The sequence below is a fragment of the Melospiza melodia genome, chromosome 3 (genome assembly GCF_035770615.1).
Source record: "Melospiza melodia melodia isolate bMelMel2 chromosome 3, bMelMel2.pri, whole genome shotgun sequence".
In the NCBI taxonomy this organism is placed as follows: Eukaryota; Metazoa; Chordata; class Aves; order Passeriformes; family Passerellidae; genus Melospiza; species Melospiza melodia.
Window position 1 is genome coordinate 28,780,382 of NC_086196.1, and position 17,043 is coordinate 28,797,424.

Sequence of the window (17,043 nt, forward strand, 5' to 3'; positions counted from 1 at the left end):
AGTTATATGAAGACCATGGCAATTGCCTTCCTGCTGTGTTTGCATCTCTATTCTGCCAGAATTTTTTCTCTTCTCCCTCACAGTGAACCTATTTTTATTGTTATGTTTTTATCTGTTTGGGGAGACACAATTTGATTTTAACCAAATAGTCATATCTGTCTTGAGGATTTCTGGAAATGTCAATTAGGAAAGCAGGCTTTTCTATTTTCCATGGAAGACTAAATACTTAGAGGATGACTACCAGTCATGTGCTCGGCTTATGAAAGTAATGCAGAAAGGAATTTCTGTTTTTCCAAAGAACCTGCAAGGCAGTTGTCTCCAGCTGCATTCCTGCATTGACTCTTCACTGCATTCTCTTTTAGTTTATTATGTATATCTCTGAGGGTTTCCCTCTGTAATGCTCAGGGCTAGAACACACCATCAGGCTCTCTAGTCTGACATTTTGTTGTCAGAGACTCCTATATTTCAGCTAGGCACCTTTTCAGCTGGTGTGTATTTTTCATTAGGTAAACAATCATCTTCTGCAGACACCAGGGAAAGCAATATCCACCCTGTGCTGCGGTAGTTTATCACTCTTAGTGTTAAGAACCTGTACCTCATTTTCAGTTGAGATTCAGTTAGCTTCAGCTCCCAGTCATTCATTCTTGTTTAACTGTCCCTACTATGTTAAAGGGAGCTGTTGTAGCCAGAATATTTTTTCTTTTTTCTTATTTTTTTCTGCAAAGGTACTTAGTATCCACAATAACCAAGTTACCTCTTTCTGAAGAGATGAATTGAATAATTTATTTTTCTATGTGGAAAAAAACTAAAAATCCTTACTTTGTAAATAACTCAAGTGCCTTTTTTTTGTTCTTCCTCCAATTTTACATGCAAATTCCTGTCTCTTCAGTGCTTTATAGACTGGTGATGTGTGGCCACGGTCAGTGTCCCCTGTTACAAGGGTTATAATTTCATGTCTGTATGAAAAAGTATCAACCTCGATTTTCCATTCACCTTGTCCATTATAAAGCTACCTTCCAGATGTAAATGTAAGTGCCAATAAAACATGAGACAGTAGGGAACTGGGCCCTAAGGTTAGAAAGACTATATTTGGGTGTCACAAGAGAACATAACTCTGAGTAATGGGATAAAATTAAGCAAGGGAAAATTTAGGCAGACTGGAATGAAATACTTCTTAACTGTGAGGTCTATGAGGTTGTAGAATAATCTTCTGTGGGAATTGATGGAGGCCTAGTTACTTCAGACATTTAGAACTAAACTGGTTAAAGCACTTGAAGATATTCTGTAAGGAATTATCCTGCATTGCCAGAAGGAAGGATTAGATGACCTAATAGGTCATTTCCATCTCCTCTTTTGGTGATTTTGTTGTACAAAGCCCCATGAACAGGAAATTGTTATCAAAGTTAAGAGATGCCCCTAAACCCTGTTTGTGTAAGAGAAAAAAGAATAAATTACATTTCTTGCTGGTAACTGTGCAGGAATCCTAATCCAGCATTTCTGTGGGTTAGTAAATGCTACCAGTGCTGCTGGCCACATGCATAGTTTGTGAAAGCAGAGGCATCTGCTAATGGAAAAATGTCAGGAAACTGCAAGTGAATTATGAATAGGATGCCAGAGAAGAGCAGTAGGAAGGGAAAAATAAGAATGGGCCTGACATGCAGAATAGGGTCATGAGCAAGTTATTAGTCAGGAATGGATTGGCCTGTAGTAGAGGAGATGAAACCTGAAGCTGTAGTCATCCATCTGGGAAAACGAGGTGGTTTTATAGGCTTTTGTGTATGGCCATTGATTCACATAATGATATTACCAATTGGAATCATAATTAAGATGAAATCAGAGCCAGGGGCTTTGCTAAAGGTTGCATGGACTCACAACAAGCCAAACCTCTGCAGAAATGTATAGATGGATGAGCAGTCTAGGAGAGACAACTGTCAGAAGAATATTGGTAAGAAACAACTTAGAGAAGGATCACACAGTTCTAAGGTCATTAAGTTCCTCCTTTGATTTGTGTGTGTGTGCTTTAATGTGGTTTGTTCCTAAAACAGGTCTCAACTCGTAACAGATTGTGTTTCCTTAATTATTGCTCTTATACATTGATCTGCAAGAGGAATCACAAAACAACTCATTGCTTATTATTTCTGTTGCTTAATTTTTACATTTGTCTCTTCTCCTAATCTTTCTAAATTTAGCTGCAAATAAATGTAAACTGTAGCTTCCTGTTCTGGGTTCACCTGGGAGGGAGAAGGTAATTTCCTTCATAGCAGCCTGTATGATGCTGTAGTTTGGAATTTTACTCAGACATTGTTAGCAAACTTGAGTTTTGGCTATTGTCAAGCAGTGCTTGAACAGCATCAGAGCTTTTTCCTTTTCCCACTCTGTCTGTGCCTACTACTAGGAAAAGGTTGGGAGAGGACACAGCTGGAACATCTGAACCAAATTGCAGGGAATATATGGTAGGGAATACACCAAATAGAGGTGTACTCCCTACCATATAATACTATGCTCAGCAATAATTGTTGAGAATAGAGGAAGAAAAGGGAAAGGGTGTCCTCTGCTTCAACTGGTTGGGCATTGGTCTGCTTGGAAAGGTGGTGAGTGATTACAGAATTTGTATTTCTCCTCTTTATTTTATTTATTAATCTGTCTTTGTCTCAACCCATGAGTTTTCTAATTTTTGATCTTCCTGTTCTCCTCCCCTTCATGTTGATAAAGGGGAGTGAATGAGAGGCTGTTTGTGTTTAGCAGCTGGCCAGGGTCAAATCAATACAGTGTCTTCTCATCATTAAAATTAAAAAGGTAAAAAAAGAGTCAGACAGGGTTCTACCACTTAAAACTCCTACCTTCTGCTTGCTGTAGCAGCCATTCTGAAAACACATTTGATCACTCCAAAATGCATCATAGCACTTACATGTGCGCCCCAGTTCCTAGGTGACTCAGTTTTTACCTTTTCCTCAGAATTTGTTTAATAAGAAAGAAAATTTGTGAATAAACATGTTTCATTTTCTTTATGCGATCAACCACTTTCAAAATACCTTAGGTTCTCTTGTTCTAATTTCACAATTCCATTTTTTCCTTGTAAGCAACATAAATTGTGACAGCCTCTACATCTCACTGGCTGTTGCAGACCTTACAATGTGGCCTCCTCTGAAACACGCATCATCCTCCCATCTGCTGGCATCTCTCACACAAGGGAACATGAGACACATCACAGTGTCCAAGCTGGGCTGCTTAACGTTGTCAGACACTCAGCTGGAAATACACTCCTGGCAGTGGGCAGGGTAGAGTGAGGAGTTTCAAACTCTGTTCTTGAGAGGCAACAGAGACATCTTCCTACAAATGTCTTCCTACAGCCCACTTGCTCATCAGGAAAAACCTAGGATCAACATTTGTATCCCCGATGAAACATTCAATTTATTACAGTTAGATCCGTCAAAAGCTTTTCAGGATGTGTGGTATGCATCTACTTCTCTAGATCAGTGGGTTAGCCAAGCATGTTTTTTTCCCTATTTATAGCTTCTGTTATAATATAATATGTATATAATATAATATGGTATATTTTAATTAATTTTTACTTCTCTGGCTGTACTGAAAGTATTTACGTTCCAAAATTATTCTTCTGAGAACAGTGTTACATTTAGATGACATTCTAACATTTTTCTAGCCATGAAAGCAGTAGGATAAGCAGCATGGGTAGGTAAGTAGTAGGTTCATCATTACTTCAGCAAACTCTTTTTAAATAGCCATATTTGAAAGGAAACAACAAAAAACCCCTTAGGCATATGGATTGAAATAAAAAGATAATTTGCCACCAGGTGTCAGTAGCAGTTCTTTTATTGTAATGGAAGGCTTAATATCAAGACTGAAAAGGTAGAAGCTGAGACAAGGTAGTCACAAAATTAAAAGCATTTTTTAAATTGCTGTTCAGACCAGGAATTTAAAAGTGATTGAGGGAATTTCTCTTCCTGCCGGAACAGGGCAATAACAAAGAAGATACTGTTGGTGTATAAAATTGTCTTTGCCCTCCATTTCCTACTAAATCATTGTGGGTTTGTTTCCAAATTACACGGACTATCCTTTAAAGAAAATGCATCTGTGATCAACCCATGCAAAAATTTGCTGGTACATGGTCAGTCATGTTTGCTTCTTGTCTGGTCACCTCCACTCTGCTCTACCTACTAATAACATTCTTCTTCCAAGAAGACAAACTTAAAGACAGACTTTCTTGCTGTCTTGATCTCACTGGGCAATAGAGTAGTGAGAATAACCTGGTTATCCCAGTTTTGCGGCAGTCATAAGATACTGTTTTCAATTTTTATGTCCAAGATAAACTTTTAGTTTGCTTTTTTTCATGACTGCAGGGAGACTTCCCTTGGTTGTTACAGTGCCATAATTAAAATGTAGCTTGGTGTCTCTAATTTTAAGCCCCCAGAGACTAAAGATTTACTGTGGTATCTAAAGAGAGACATCACCACTCCCCAGCTCTGCTAACACAGCCTGGTGTGAAACATATGACACATTATCATGCATCATAGATACATCTTTAGCATATTAATATCTTTATCAGTGATCTGGATGAAAGGATCAGGTGCTCCTCAGTCACCTTTTTGGACAATACCAAGTTGGGCAGGAGTGCTGATCTGCTGGAGGGCAGGAAAATTCTGGAGAGGGATTTGGGCAGACTGAATTGATGGGCTGAGGCCAATTGTATGAGGTTCAATGAGGCCAGGTGACAGGTCCTGCACCTGGGTCACAACAACCCCATGCAGTGCTACAGGCTGTTGGAAGAATGGCTGGAAAACTGACTGGCACTAAAGTACATGGGGATGTTGGTTGACAGCCAGCTGAAAGTAAGCCAGTAGTGTGTACAGCTGGCCAAGAGGGCTGATGGTATCCTGACCTGCATTGGCACTAGTGTGGCCAGCAGGCTATGGGAGAGATTGTCCCTCTCTTCTTAGCATTGCTGAGGCTGTACCTTGAAACCTCTGTTCAGTTTTGGGCCCCACTTCAAGAAAGTAATTGAGGTACTGGAGTGCATCCAGAGAAGAGAGACAGAGCTGGTGAAGGGTCTGGACCACAAACCTTATGAGGAGTGGCTGGGGGTTTTAACCTGGAGAAGAGGAGGCTCAAGGTAGGACCTTATTGCTCTCTACAACTACCTAAAAGGAGATTGCAGTGAGGTGGGTGTTGGTCTCTTCTCCCAGTCATCAAGCAATAGGACAGGAGGGAATGGATTCAAGCTGTTTAGGGGAGGCTTCAATTGGATGTTGTGAAAAATTTCTTCACCGAAAGGGTGGTCAAGCCCTGGAGCTGGCTGCCCAGGGAAATGGTTGAGTTGCCAGCTCTGAAGGTATTTAAAGGATTTTCAAATGTGTAGGGATACAGTTTAGTGCTTAGACTTGGCAGTGCTATATTAGTAGTGGGACTCAATAATCTTAAAGGTTCTTCCCAACCTATATAATTCTGTGATTGTGTGGGAGATGCATCCAAAAAATATGTGTGCAACTGCTGCAAGCGAATTCCTTTATTTATGGAGTGATTCCAGTGCTCCTTTGTAGGGGCTTCTATGCTCTGTGGGGAGCATGCATACACCAACACAGCAAAATGGAAGTCAGATCATGCTCCCTGATCTGGGACAAGTAGATCTGCACACCAGAACTGCTCAGGGTGGTATTTAAGTTTGGTGGTCTTAAAATATATGTCCCTGAGGTCAGAACCAAGGGACTCTTGAACAGTAGTCCTGCTGATAAGGCTTTATGATTTTAGCAAAATCATTTTCTTCCTAGACATCAGTTGCATTGTCTGATGTCTCTGGGTTTATCACAAGGGAATTTGTGAAAGTTTACAAAAATTTGGGCTCTTTAATCCATCTAGCACTGGTTTCTCTTTCAGAAGATATGCATAAACAGAAGATAAATATGTGGACAACTGGCCTGGATTGCATTCTGTACCTGAATTTCACCATATGGAAAGTGGAGAAAATGACACTGACTATCTTCCTAAAGTAGTCAGTTACAAGATCTGTTATCAAAATTTCAAGAATAACAGGAAGATCACTAATGACAGTTGAAGCAGAATTTTAGGTAGGAAATGATGTGATGCTCCCGGCCACCATATTTGCCTTATTTTTATTGCTCATTTTACATATGTGATTTGTTTTGAGAACCAAAACAAAGTGAGAAAGGAGTTTGCAACAAAGACAAAGGCTGGTGTGGATATAATTTCTAGGAAAGTTGATTCAAGAAAGAGAAGAGAAGCTGCGGACTCTGGGAAAGGGACCATCAGGAAAAAATCTGCAAGTAAACTATTAGTGCCTGAAAGAACCAGACTCTGTATATTCATTTTCATGTAGGGTTGGACACTAAGCTTTAACATAGAGAGTCCCTTTTCTCAATCAGATTGCAGACTGGAGCCCCCTGGGCTGATGTGTCCCAAGCACCAGAACAAACTTTGGGAGAGCCTGGAAAAGGTTTATATGTGCTGAGGTGTAGCAAGCCCCTTAAAGTGGATTTGGGGATTTGGAGATGCAGCTCCTCCTCTATCCAGAGTAGCACTGGATAGATTTTTGTAAAAGGTTTTGGAGTCTGACTGTGCCAGACCCTTGTTTCTGATGGTTATGTTTGTTTAAGTTAGACCTCTGAGTTTGTAACAATGGAATTATCTATTTTTCAGGACAATTAACACAATGCTTTTGTCTGAGCTGAAGGTCAGAGGATTAATGTGGTTTTATCTATAAAGCATTTTTAAAAGCTAATTAAGAATCATCCACTTTGCTCTGTACTAAAGACTGAGGACATTTCATATTAGACGACTCTTGATCCTCTGCAGCAGCAGAGGGGGCGGGGAGAGAGAGAGAGAAATACAGGGGAGAGAATTGGAGAAAGAGTGAGCTGGCATGCAAATAAATATATCACAGGGATGCAGTTAATGAAGTGCAATAAAAAAACCTCCATTCTGGTAGCAGTAGAGATAAAATTGTCTCTTGGACCAAAGGACCAATCTAAAATATTAATCTGAAAATACATTCAGTATTTGCAATTACAAGCATTCCTTGTTAGACCAGGAGAGATGGAGAGGAATATAGAGAAGTGCTTCTCTCAGAACATTATTTTAGAGATGTTTTTATCACTTAGTGCTTTCAGAGCACCTCTTCTCTCTCTCTCTTGAGCCTGACAGCCTGTCCATGCCACCCTTCCTCCACAGGGAATGCCTGGTTAATGGGCCTCCAGCCAGACATGAGTCTTCTGGGAGAAAGTGTGCAAGGGTGTGGAGCAGCAGTGGGACTTGGGTGCAAGGAGGACCTTGGAGCCGAAGGAGCTGCCCACTGGTGTGGGGATGAGTGTGGGTGGCAGTGAGAAGGCAGCTTGCCCTGAAAACACCTTGGCTTCATGGATTACAAAGGTCAGGGGACCCAAAATGCGACACAAACCAGAGACATTCAGAGGCAATGCAAGAGTTTGAAAACCAGGGTGAGGAGTTTGTGCTCAATGCAATGGCCTCTGCCTAGCCTTTTAAAGGGAAAAGGTAAGAAAACTGGAAGGTGTTTTTTGCTTTTGGATGCTTATGTACTCTGCTGATTCAAATGTTCTGAGGCTGATTTTCAGTGTCCAAATTATGTAAAGATATCGAGGTGCCTCATTTCAAAACTGGGTTATGCACTACTATTCTGTTGATCAAATATGGCAATTATTTCAGGCTTAAAACATATTAGGGATAACAATGGGTGCTGCCAAAGGTAGAAAGTCCATATGCATTCAAAGAACAAGCTGAAAGAGGAATAACAGCAACACGTGCAGCTAGAATACATTATGAATTACCATCCTCTTACACAAAGGCTAGTAAACTCCAAAAATGCAGAAACTTACAGAGCTAATAAAAGGGACAGAAATGTGCAGATATCTTGGTTTGTCTAATTTGTGTCTTTCTAGCATTAGGCTACAAAGGATGACTCACTGGATTTAGCAACTGCTTGTGAAGATGAACATATTAATAACTTCATGCTGCAGCTCTGCCATAAAATGTAATCTTTTACAATTCTGTATTCTCAAGTGAAATACAAGCTTAGGACCAGAATAAAATGACAAAAGATTTTTGAATTGTTAGCTTATGTTCTTTTTAAACCTGTGTTTATGCATTAAAATATGCAACTTAACTAGTAAAAGAATATTCTCTTTTATCCCTATCCCTTCCCTAGTGTGTACAACTCCCTACTATAAAAGACATATTTAAATATGGGGCTACCAAGATAGTTGTCCCAGGTAATCTGTGCATTTTTATGTTTTCCAAAATTACTTATTTATTAAGAAATAAATTACTTATTTCTTCCCATCCATAATCGCTTGAATAAGAAAACTTATGCAGTCCACATATGATTCAGTGGGAAAGAAACCAGTTGCTTATTGAAATTTGTATATGTAAATCACAATATTAGTAAACAATGGGATATAGATACTTTCAACTTCTGATAACATTCAACAGATTTAAATAATTAGAAAACAGAATGCAAGGTTTGCCTTAAGGACATTGTAAATATAGCCCTGAATATTTACATATTATTTTGAACCTTTCTCTGTGGCTATAGGCATTGCACAAATCTACAGAAAGGTTAATCTGAGTACTTGAGGGCTTGTAGAATGTTATATAGAAAGTGACAGATAAAGCATCAATTGGAATCAGTGTTTCTAGATATTCAGATGGTGACCAACCACTGAACATTTTGTTTTAATGAGACAGTTTTGCAGGCTGTGTCATTTACTGAGTCACTTTTGCATTTCCACATTAAATATACTTGCAGATTTACTGAAATAATGGGGAAGAAAAATACAACATTTTTAGTGCAGACAAGACCCAAATTGCTAATTTCTAATCTTATTGAAACATTTATATTTCCATGCATCAAACAATCAAATAGGTTTAGGATATTCACTAATTTAAACTTTTAAAAAATTCTTTACTGGGCATGAGTAAAAATTCAGAAAATAACCATCTATTTTCATATGGTAATATTTCTGTTTATGACTTAAAAAAATCTGTATTTTAAAAATAATTCATGGAAAAATATTTACTCTCCTTTCAGTCTTTGCCATGTAGCTTTTCAAATTATGCTCTTGATAGATTTAGTGTATGAGTGAAAGCAGTGCTTGTAATTGATTTTTAAATGTATTTATATTTACACATTCTATTTGTAAAAGTCTCAAGATCATAGAACAGGGAATTGCATATATCATATATACAGATATATAATATAATATAATATAATATAATATAATATAATAATATAATATAATATAATATAATATAATATAATATAATATAATATAATATAATATAATATAATATAATATAATATAATATAATATAATATAATATAATATAATATAATATAATATAATATAATATAATATAATATAATATAATATAACATACACACTGTGATATCTGTCTGTCTCTCCATATCTATCTATCTATCTATCTATCTATCTATCTATCTATCTATCTATCTATCTATCTATCTATCTATCTATCTATCTATCTCTCTATCTCTCTATCTCTCTATCTCTATCTCTCTATCCCTATCTCTCTATCTCTCTATCTATCTATCTCTCTATCTCTCTCTCCACTTGGATTCTTTAATGATAATGAGCTGCATACACCCTTATCTCAAATCCTTAAAACTTGAAAGTGATTACACTAAATAGTCAGATATCATTGCAGAGAAAGTCAGAGTTCAATTTCTTACCTGCTTTTTTAATTTCAGGGACAGATGTCTTCTCATGAGCTTTCTCCTTTTTTCCTGTTTTTTCTAAGATTTAATTAAAGAGAGTAATTTGATGTGCTAGAACTCTGAATCATACACTCAAATATGCAGTCATCCAAGTCCTGGTGGGCTCATACTGAAAAAAATATTACTTATTTGGGAGTTCAGATTATTCCCTTAAAACACTTGCACCCAACTAGCCACAGAGCAATCAGCTGAGAATGAAAATTAATCAGTATGCATCAACTATGGATGATTTGGACGCTCAATAATTCATCAAAAGTTAGGCAAAAATCATCAGTCCATGAATGTGGCAGCTTCTAGCTTAAGTTCCAGTGGCAATAAGATTATTAAAAAATAATGGATGACTTAAATATTTTGCATGAAGCAACACCTTAGTGGATTTTAGATTCTTTCTGAGAATGTATGAGTGGAACATTATTTAGATGGATATCATGACTTTGCAGTTTGGTCACTGTAAGTCTCAATTGTGATTGTATAAAATAAACAGATCTACCCCACCTTCAGAAACTGATGTGCAATCAAGTGATATCTTCCCTGAATTTTGTATATTGCAGTATAACTATGTCCTGTTAAATATGGACTCCATTAAATTGTTTAAAAAGCCCATGGATGGCCACCAAACAGGACATGTCATTTGTCAGAAAATAAGTTTAGGTAATATTGGATGCTGAACATATTGGACACATAAGACATTAGATACAGAAGAAGTAGAAACATGCAAATAATGACTGAGCAACCAAGAGAAGTAGAATGCAGCCAGTAGCATAGGATTAACCTAACAAAAAAAACAATGGGAAATGAGCCAGAAGTGTGAGTAAAAGCTGAATGAGGCCAGTAAGGAATGTTTCCAAACCATACCTTTCACCTTAGTTTCAGTCATAGTCTTCTTTTCATCACTCTTTTTCTTCTCCTCTTTTCTCTCTAAAAATAGAAATAGAAGTTCAGCTGGCTACTTTTACACAGAAACACACAAACAACCATGTATATATGCATGTATGTATAAATGTGTTTGGGATGGGGCATCCACTAACTGCAATATGTTCAAGATTTGACAAGTTGGTCGCTTATTGTCAGCAGCTCAGAAATACAGCTTGATACCCAGAGAGTGAATGTGGTGCTAAGGATAAAACTGGAACAAATATGCACACCAGATTATTATTTAAAAATTAATTGAAGAAACTATGCCCATTAACCTGATGTAACTAAGAGTTTATTGTGGTGACTCAAGAGCCATTCACTTGCTGTGCTTCTTTTGTAAGACCTGACTGAACGACAGCAAAACTTGCACATGGTACTTGGGAACAAGTGTAGAATGCCATGAAAAGCCTGCATATACAATATACCTTTATTACACTTTTTACTAATTGAAGCTTTGAAACTGTCATTACAGGACTTCTCTTATTCATGGAGAATTGTTGTTAAAGCACCATCTACAAAAACAACATGACATTATTTCAGAAGAATCTGCCTCGATTTTGGCAGTTATTGGGGCAATTATAGAAATAAGGAGAATATTTTTTTAAAAAACAAGCTTAAACAATTTAATTACTTATTTCATGAATGTTTTGAATTATAAAATTGAGAGTTTGGTAAAGGATATGAGAAAGTTATAATTCTTATTTTTCCTTTGGGAAATGAATCCCCTTTTTGATGGGAAAGAATTTAAGAGTATAAGAATAGCTAATCTCAGTGCTTTTTTAATTGTTCATCCATGAAAAGACAAATTTGTTACCTTCAGTTTGTGCTGCATGCTTCAGATATTGATACCCAAATATAGTTAGTGAAACTATATTTTTCTTTTTGTGATCTTTTACTATTACAAATGTGGATAAGAAACCAAGATTTATTATCTTACAAAAGATAGAACCTTAAGACTTTACGCAAGAGACTTTTCTTTAATTGAAACTATTTAAGGAATAGGAATATTTTCAAATCCAAGAAAAAAATATATTCCTGTCCCTTGCAGAAAACTAACATGAAGATAAAGGAAGCAAAGTAAACCAAACCAAAACAAAAAGCAACTTACTTTTCACTTCTCTAGGTACCACAACAGACTTTTCTTCTGCATGGAAAAAATACATACACACAGGGGAAAAAAATTAAAAATTGTAGAACATTTTACCTAAACTAAAAGATATCTGTGTGTTTGAATTTTGAAAAATTAAAAAATTGCTGTGTTTATAGAGTTCCTGAATTCCACAGTGTTTCTATGATGATTTCATGAATAAAGTTATTTTGCCTATTGTGGAGGCAATGCATTTATCAATATTCAGGGTCTCCTCAAATGATACTTCTGCTGATTTTCTGACAATTGCTTTTAACATCAAACATAATATAGATGTTTGCCACTTCTTTCTTGTTTTAAACTGATTTGTTCAATGCCTTTCTCTCGTTTTTGTCTTGAGAAAATTCTCACATACATTCTGCAGAATGTTTCCCTAAGTTTTATGTGCTTAATTCTTCCTCCTGAAAATCTGAGCACTACACTACACTTGAATCTACAAATTCCTCTGTGTTCTGAGGTTTCTTAGGTATGTGTAGAGCATCAGAGTAGTGATCATCCTACACTAACTTATTTAGAACTTCATAGTCTTGTATACTTTAATATTCTTGTTATTGTCTATCTCTCTCTCTCTCCCTGACACACTTCTCCAGAGACTTGTGCTAGGGATTGTGCCTCTCTGGTTGAAATGGAAGTCTCTTCACCTTCAGATTTCACAAAAGCTCTTCCACAGCTCCACTTTCCTGTGCCACCTATGACTCTTCAGTGGATTATTTCCACATGTAATGTGGATCTCCTCTAATTTCTAAAATGTGGTTTAATTACTTGCATAGTCTGCCTGAATTAATCAAACTGTTAAACATACTAAGTGTGTGTCATTTACTGACAGAGAAGAGGTTCCTTCTGTCTTCCTTCCATGAGGCTTTATCAATAGTAATTAGATGTTGAAGTGCTGCTTGGACTTCTGTAATGTCCATTTTTTTTTCTGAGTGCCTCAGTTCTGGCAAGTTAGATTGATTTTTTTGGTTTTTTAAATTTCTGGTGCTAGGAGATGCATGAGAATAATTTGTAAGCCCAAGGTCCTTACAACATGATTCTCTTTAATCCGAGACCATTTCTGCCTTTGAACTTGCAGCATTTTGCATGCCTCTGGGGCCCAGAAAAACCACATGAAATCTGCCTTAATTTGCACAGCAAGGTTTGGAGCCATATACATCTTGAAAAAGCTGAGGCATTGAGCTTTGAGAAGTAAAACTTTTTATAGAAGATATAAAAGAAGTGGAAGGAATGTCTACTGCCAATAACCCAAGCTAAGATGATATCCATGGCTGCAGAATCTTCATTGCCAAATCATTCTACCAATTAAACCCACTGACATAATTGTCTTCCATCAAGCTCTCAAGTTGTATTATTCAGCATCCAGGAAACTTTGAGATGTCCATATTTGTTATGAAGTTTCTGGGGGATGATTACATGGAAATATTAAAGGACTGGGCCCCCTATTTTGCTGCCTAATGCAAGATAAGCACTCTTGCTCAAGTCTGAGGAAAACAGTCCCTGAGCTTCCATTCACATCTCAGCTGCATCTAGCCCCACTGGTGCCCCTCACAGCTGCCACTGAGAGAAATTTCCGTAAATAAGAGCCATGGTAAATGGGTATTATGGAAAGAGCCATTTCTGACTTAAGGAAGTAATCCCATTTCTTGAATAAATATATTTCCTCCCAGTTTGAACAGCTCACATTTAGAATGTTGTATATTAAGTGTATATTTAACACCAGCAAAACTTGTAATTCTGAAGCAGTAAATGTAGTGGGCTCTATGCAGATATGTACACAGCTAAATTAAGAGGAAGAGCAAATAATTAAATAGGAATTTAGGCTGGTCTTTTGTGCTGTAAAATATGAACCCCATCTGTTAATTGAAAGCACTTACTTTTTTAGCACAGAACAGTTACAGAACTACAAAGGGCCAACTGCATAAAGAGGGATCCTCGTATGCACAAATTAGGGGTTACACAAGGAAACACAATGTGCTTTGGAGGATTTGGCATTCACCACAATATGAAATTCAAGTGCAATTAACAATTGAAAAAATCTATTGTTATTGCTACTGTTCCTTAGTTAACAGGATTTTTTTACCAGTAACATTAGTCCTGAGTCACACTTCATGGACAGTGTAAAACATATGAGTACAAAAAGACCTCATTTTCAAAAGCCTGCAATGCATTTACAAGAATGAAATAAGGATATATGCATCTGGAAGAGTACTTGACACAATCAGCCAGCAAGGCCAGCAATGGACTTTTCATTTTGTCAAGTTTTTTTTCTGTAGACTCTGTGCAGAAGCTGAGCTTCATGTAGCATAAGAAGGAGTCCAGTGAACATGAGTATTGTGAATTAAAGCAGTGATGTACTACTGAATGAGACATTCAGGTAAAAAACTTATTCCTGGGTGAAAAATAAAAAGAAGCAGCATAGAATAATTTTCTTGTAAAGTGACTGGATTGAACAGAACAGACCTTGCAGCAAAGTAACCTCTGAGATGGAATTATTTACTTTTAATAAGGGATGAAGGACCAAGGCCAGTACAAATCCAAGTAAGATTCAACAAAGACCAAGAAAGGGGTGTTTCAATCTGAATTTTCTCCACCCATCTTGACAGCACCTTGTCTTTGTGTTATTCTCATAGGAGAGCAGCAAATTCTTGGACAATGGTGGGAAGGGAGATAACAGAAGCACGCTAAGAACGTGGCACTTGAAATCAGGCTTGGTAAGACCACTGTGCTACTCTGCCAGTGCTGAGTGGAATCTAAATTTAGAGATGCACATGAGTTACAGGACATAGTGTCACAGGAATGCTGCACAGGAGCTGGAAGAAGAAGGTGCTCTTTGAGCTTCTTTACCATACTGCTCCAGATGGTCCATGTTCTTATGGAAAGTCTCATTCTGGAAGGAACTGTCAGCTCATCCCAACGTGTCAGAGAAACTGAGGTAAGTAGGGAAGCAAAATATAGCCACAGGTTCCTTCTGCTGGAGAGGCACGCATATAGCAAACACTAGTGAGACTGAACGCCAGAAGTTTGGAGATGTTGGGGTTCACATTAGCTTTCTAAAGTTCAGATCCTTATATGAGGCTTATCTGCATTTATCTAAAATCCTCTTGTGAGGAAACCTCAGGAGGAAAGCTCCTGTGAGAGACTTGGGATATTTATTGCCTGACTGTGAAATGCTACAACAGCTTTTCTTGCCTACAGATTCCAGTCCTGGCAGAGCTCAAGATCAGCAGAGACACATGTATACTCACTGACATACAAAACAGAACAAAACAAACATTAATTCATCTTTTCCTGAGAAACCGTAATTCAGACTGAACACAGTGACTTCATTCAGGATAAGGCTTCGTTTCATTTTTGTCCAAGCAGCTCTGTACACCTTAAGCTATCATTGGCATAATTTTAAAGGACCATTCAAGCAAAACACAAGCTGCCTTTTAATTTTTTTCCTTATTAATTTTGAAGGGATTACAGTTCCTCTTTGTTTTACTTGGTGACTGAAATCCTTTCTCTGCTGGACTCAAAAAAAGTTTTATTGTTGATTTTAGTGTGAGTTGGATATCCTTTTAAATATTAGAATGACTCATTACATTTCAGTTTTTGATGATATTTCTTTTCTTTCCCCTTGGCCTGTTGCTTCGGGTAGAGACTGACAATGACTGATCAGTTGCACTTTAGGCTCTAAACAATTTAACACCCATCGACAAAATAGGATTCCCTAAGAGTTACAAAGCTTTTGGAGAAATGAATAAAAAATGAAAGGAGGTATTTTTGCTTAGTTTAGGATGTCATGGAAACTCATACCTTTAAGGTTAAAACTAAATTTCAAGTAAAAATTGACCTTAGCTGTCTCTTTAAAAAAAAAAAAATCTCTTTCTGGGGTAAGAGAGTCCTTGTTGGTCTGGTTACTTTCTCTATGAGAAGTAATTCTGTCTTTCAGCCAAACTATTGAAAGGCCAAGAAAGATCAAAGAAACCTAAATAGTATTAATCTAAAGTTCCTAAAGTTCTTACAATTGCTTCTGTTCACATGTACAAACAAAGAAGTGCACGCACACATGCACAAATGTGCTCTCTCTAATTTACAGGTGAGTGTTTAGGCCAAAATGAAGTGCATAAGTGCATTTATTTACAAAGCTCTGTTTAAATGACACTACCTTTTATTTTTATTTTTTTTCTGCAGAGTAAGGAAATAGAATTTCTTTTCATATTGGGCAAGTGAAAGACTCTTGGGACACTCAGATCACTGGAGATATAGCGCACCCTGAAGGCCTAGGCAATCTCTCCAGCTCGACTCTGCTTTTTTTGAAACTGCTTCACTGTTTTCAAATCCCAGTCTGAAACACTGTTTGGCAGCTGTGAAGATTGCTTGTGGAGATAATTTTGAGGTCTGCAGAATCTATGCAATAGAAATATCATGCTTGAAATTCCTAATGCTTTCATGTGACCTACATAAATGTTTCTTATTTCTTCCTGTAGTGATTATAGACTTCTTTTTCATGGCTCTGTTGCATTAAGCACCAGAACTCTTAGTTAATAGCATGGCCCATATGTTGCCCTCACTAAACAGCACAGTGTGGAGCAAAGGAATAAAACCACAAGAGAGATGATGCCAGAGTAGGCCTGGCGAGTCAAAAAAGATGACAGAACAACTTCCATAACAAGATCAGCAAAAGAAACTATACTGGACAATGGTCAATGGTAAATATGATGCAAATATGATTTTGATGATTACTTAAATTCCCAGGGGAGCACTGATGTTTTATGGTACAACCATTACTAGTGAGAGCCAAACCAACAAAGCTAAAGTAGTTTGGCTAGGCTTCTCCCTCCCTGTGACTGAAATTCCTGCTGGACAACAGGAATCAATGTCAGGCTCAATTCTGTTACCAGAGCTGGGAAGAGTTTTGCTGATGCTCTTTATGCAGTGTGCTTTTGGGCAAGCGTGTCTGAGCCTTCAAAATGGGATGATGAGGTTATGCAGGACTTTTGTAAGAGTTTCAGGTTTCTTTCCAAAGAAATATCAGAGTTCTTCCTGATTAACTTAATTCCAGTAAGTGTTTTCCATTTGCAGGTGCAACATAGGCAAAAGACTATGGTTTTTCTATTACATTTAAAAAGCACTATGAAAAGTTAAATAAATCTTCTGAGGTATTTGTTTGTGTTTTATTGGGTAAACTTTGGGGAATATTTATTTTCAAATGCATACT

General features: G+C 37.3%; 1 protein-coding gene across 1 annotated transcript in view; it reads right to left on the reverse strand.

The window, feature by feature from the left end:
• TRDN (triadin) overlaps positions 1–17,043 on the reverse strand; it is a 224,527-nt gene that overhangs the window by 108,469 nt on the left and 99,015 nt on the right. The window contains exons 14-16 of the mRNA XM_063153340.1: positions 11,805–11,840; positions 10,637–10,699; positions 9,737–9,799 (exon numbers count right to left, since the gene is read on the reverse strand). Coding sequence (XP_063009410.1) covers positions 9,737–9,799; positions 10,637–10,699; positions 11,805–11,840 — 162 coding nt within the window. The remainder of the gene's footprint in view (positions 1–9,736; positions 9,800–10,636; positions 10,700–11,804; positions 11,841–17,043) is intronic.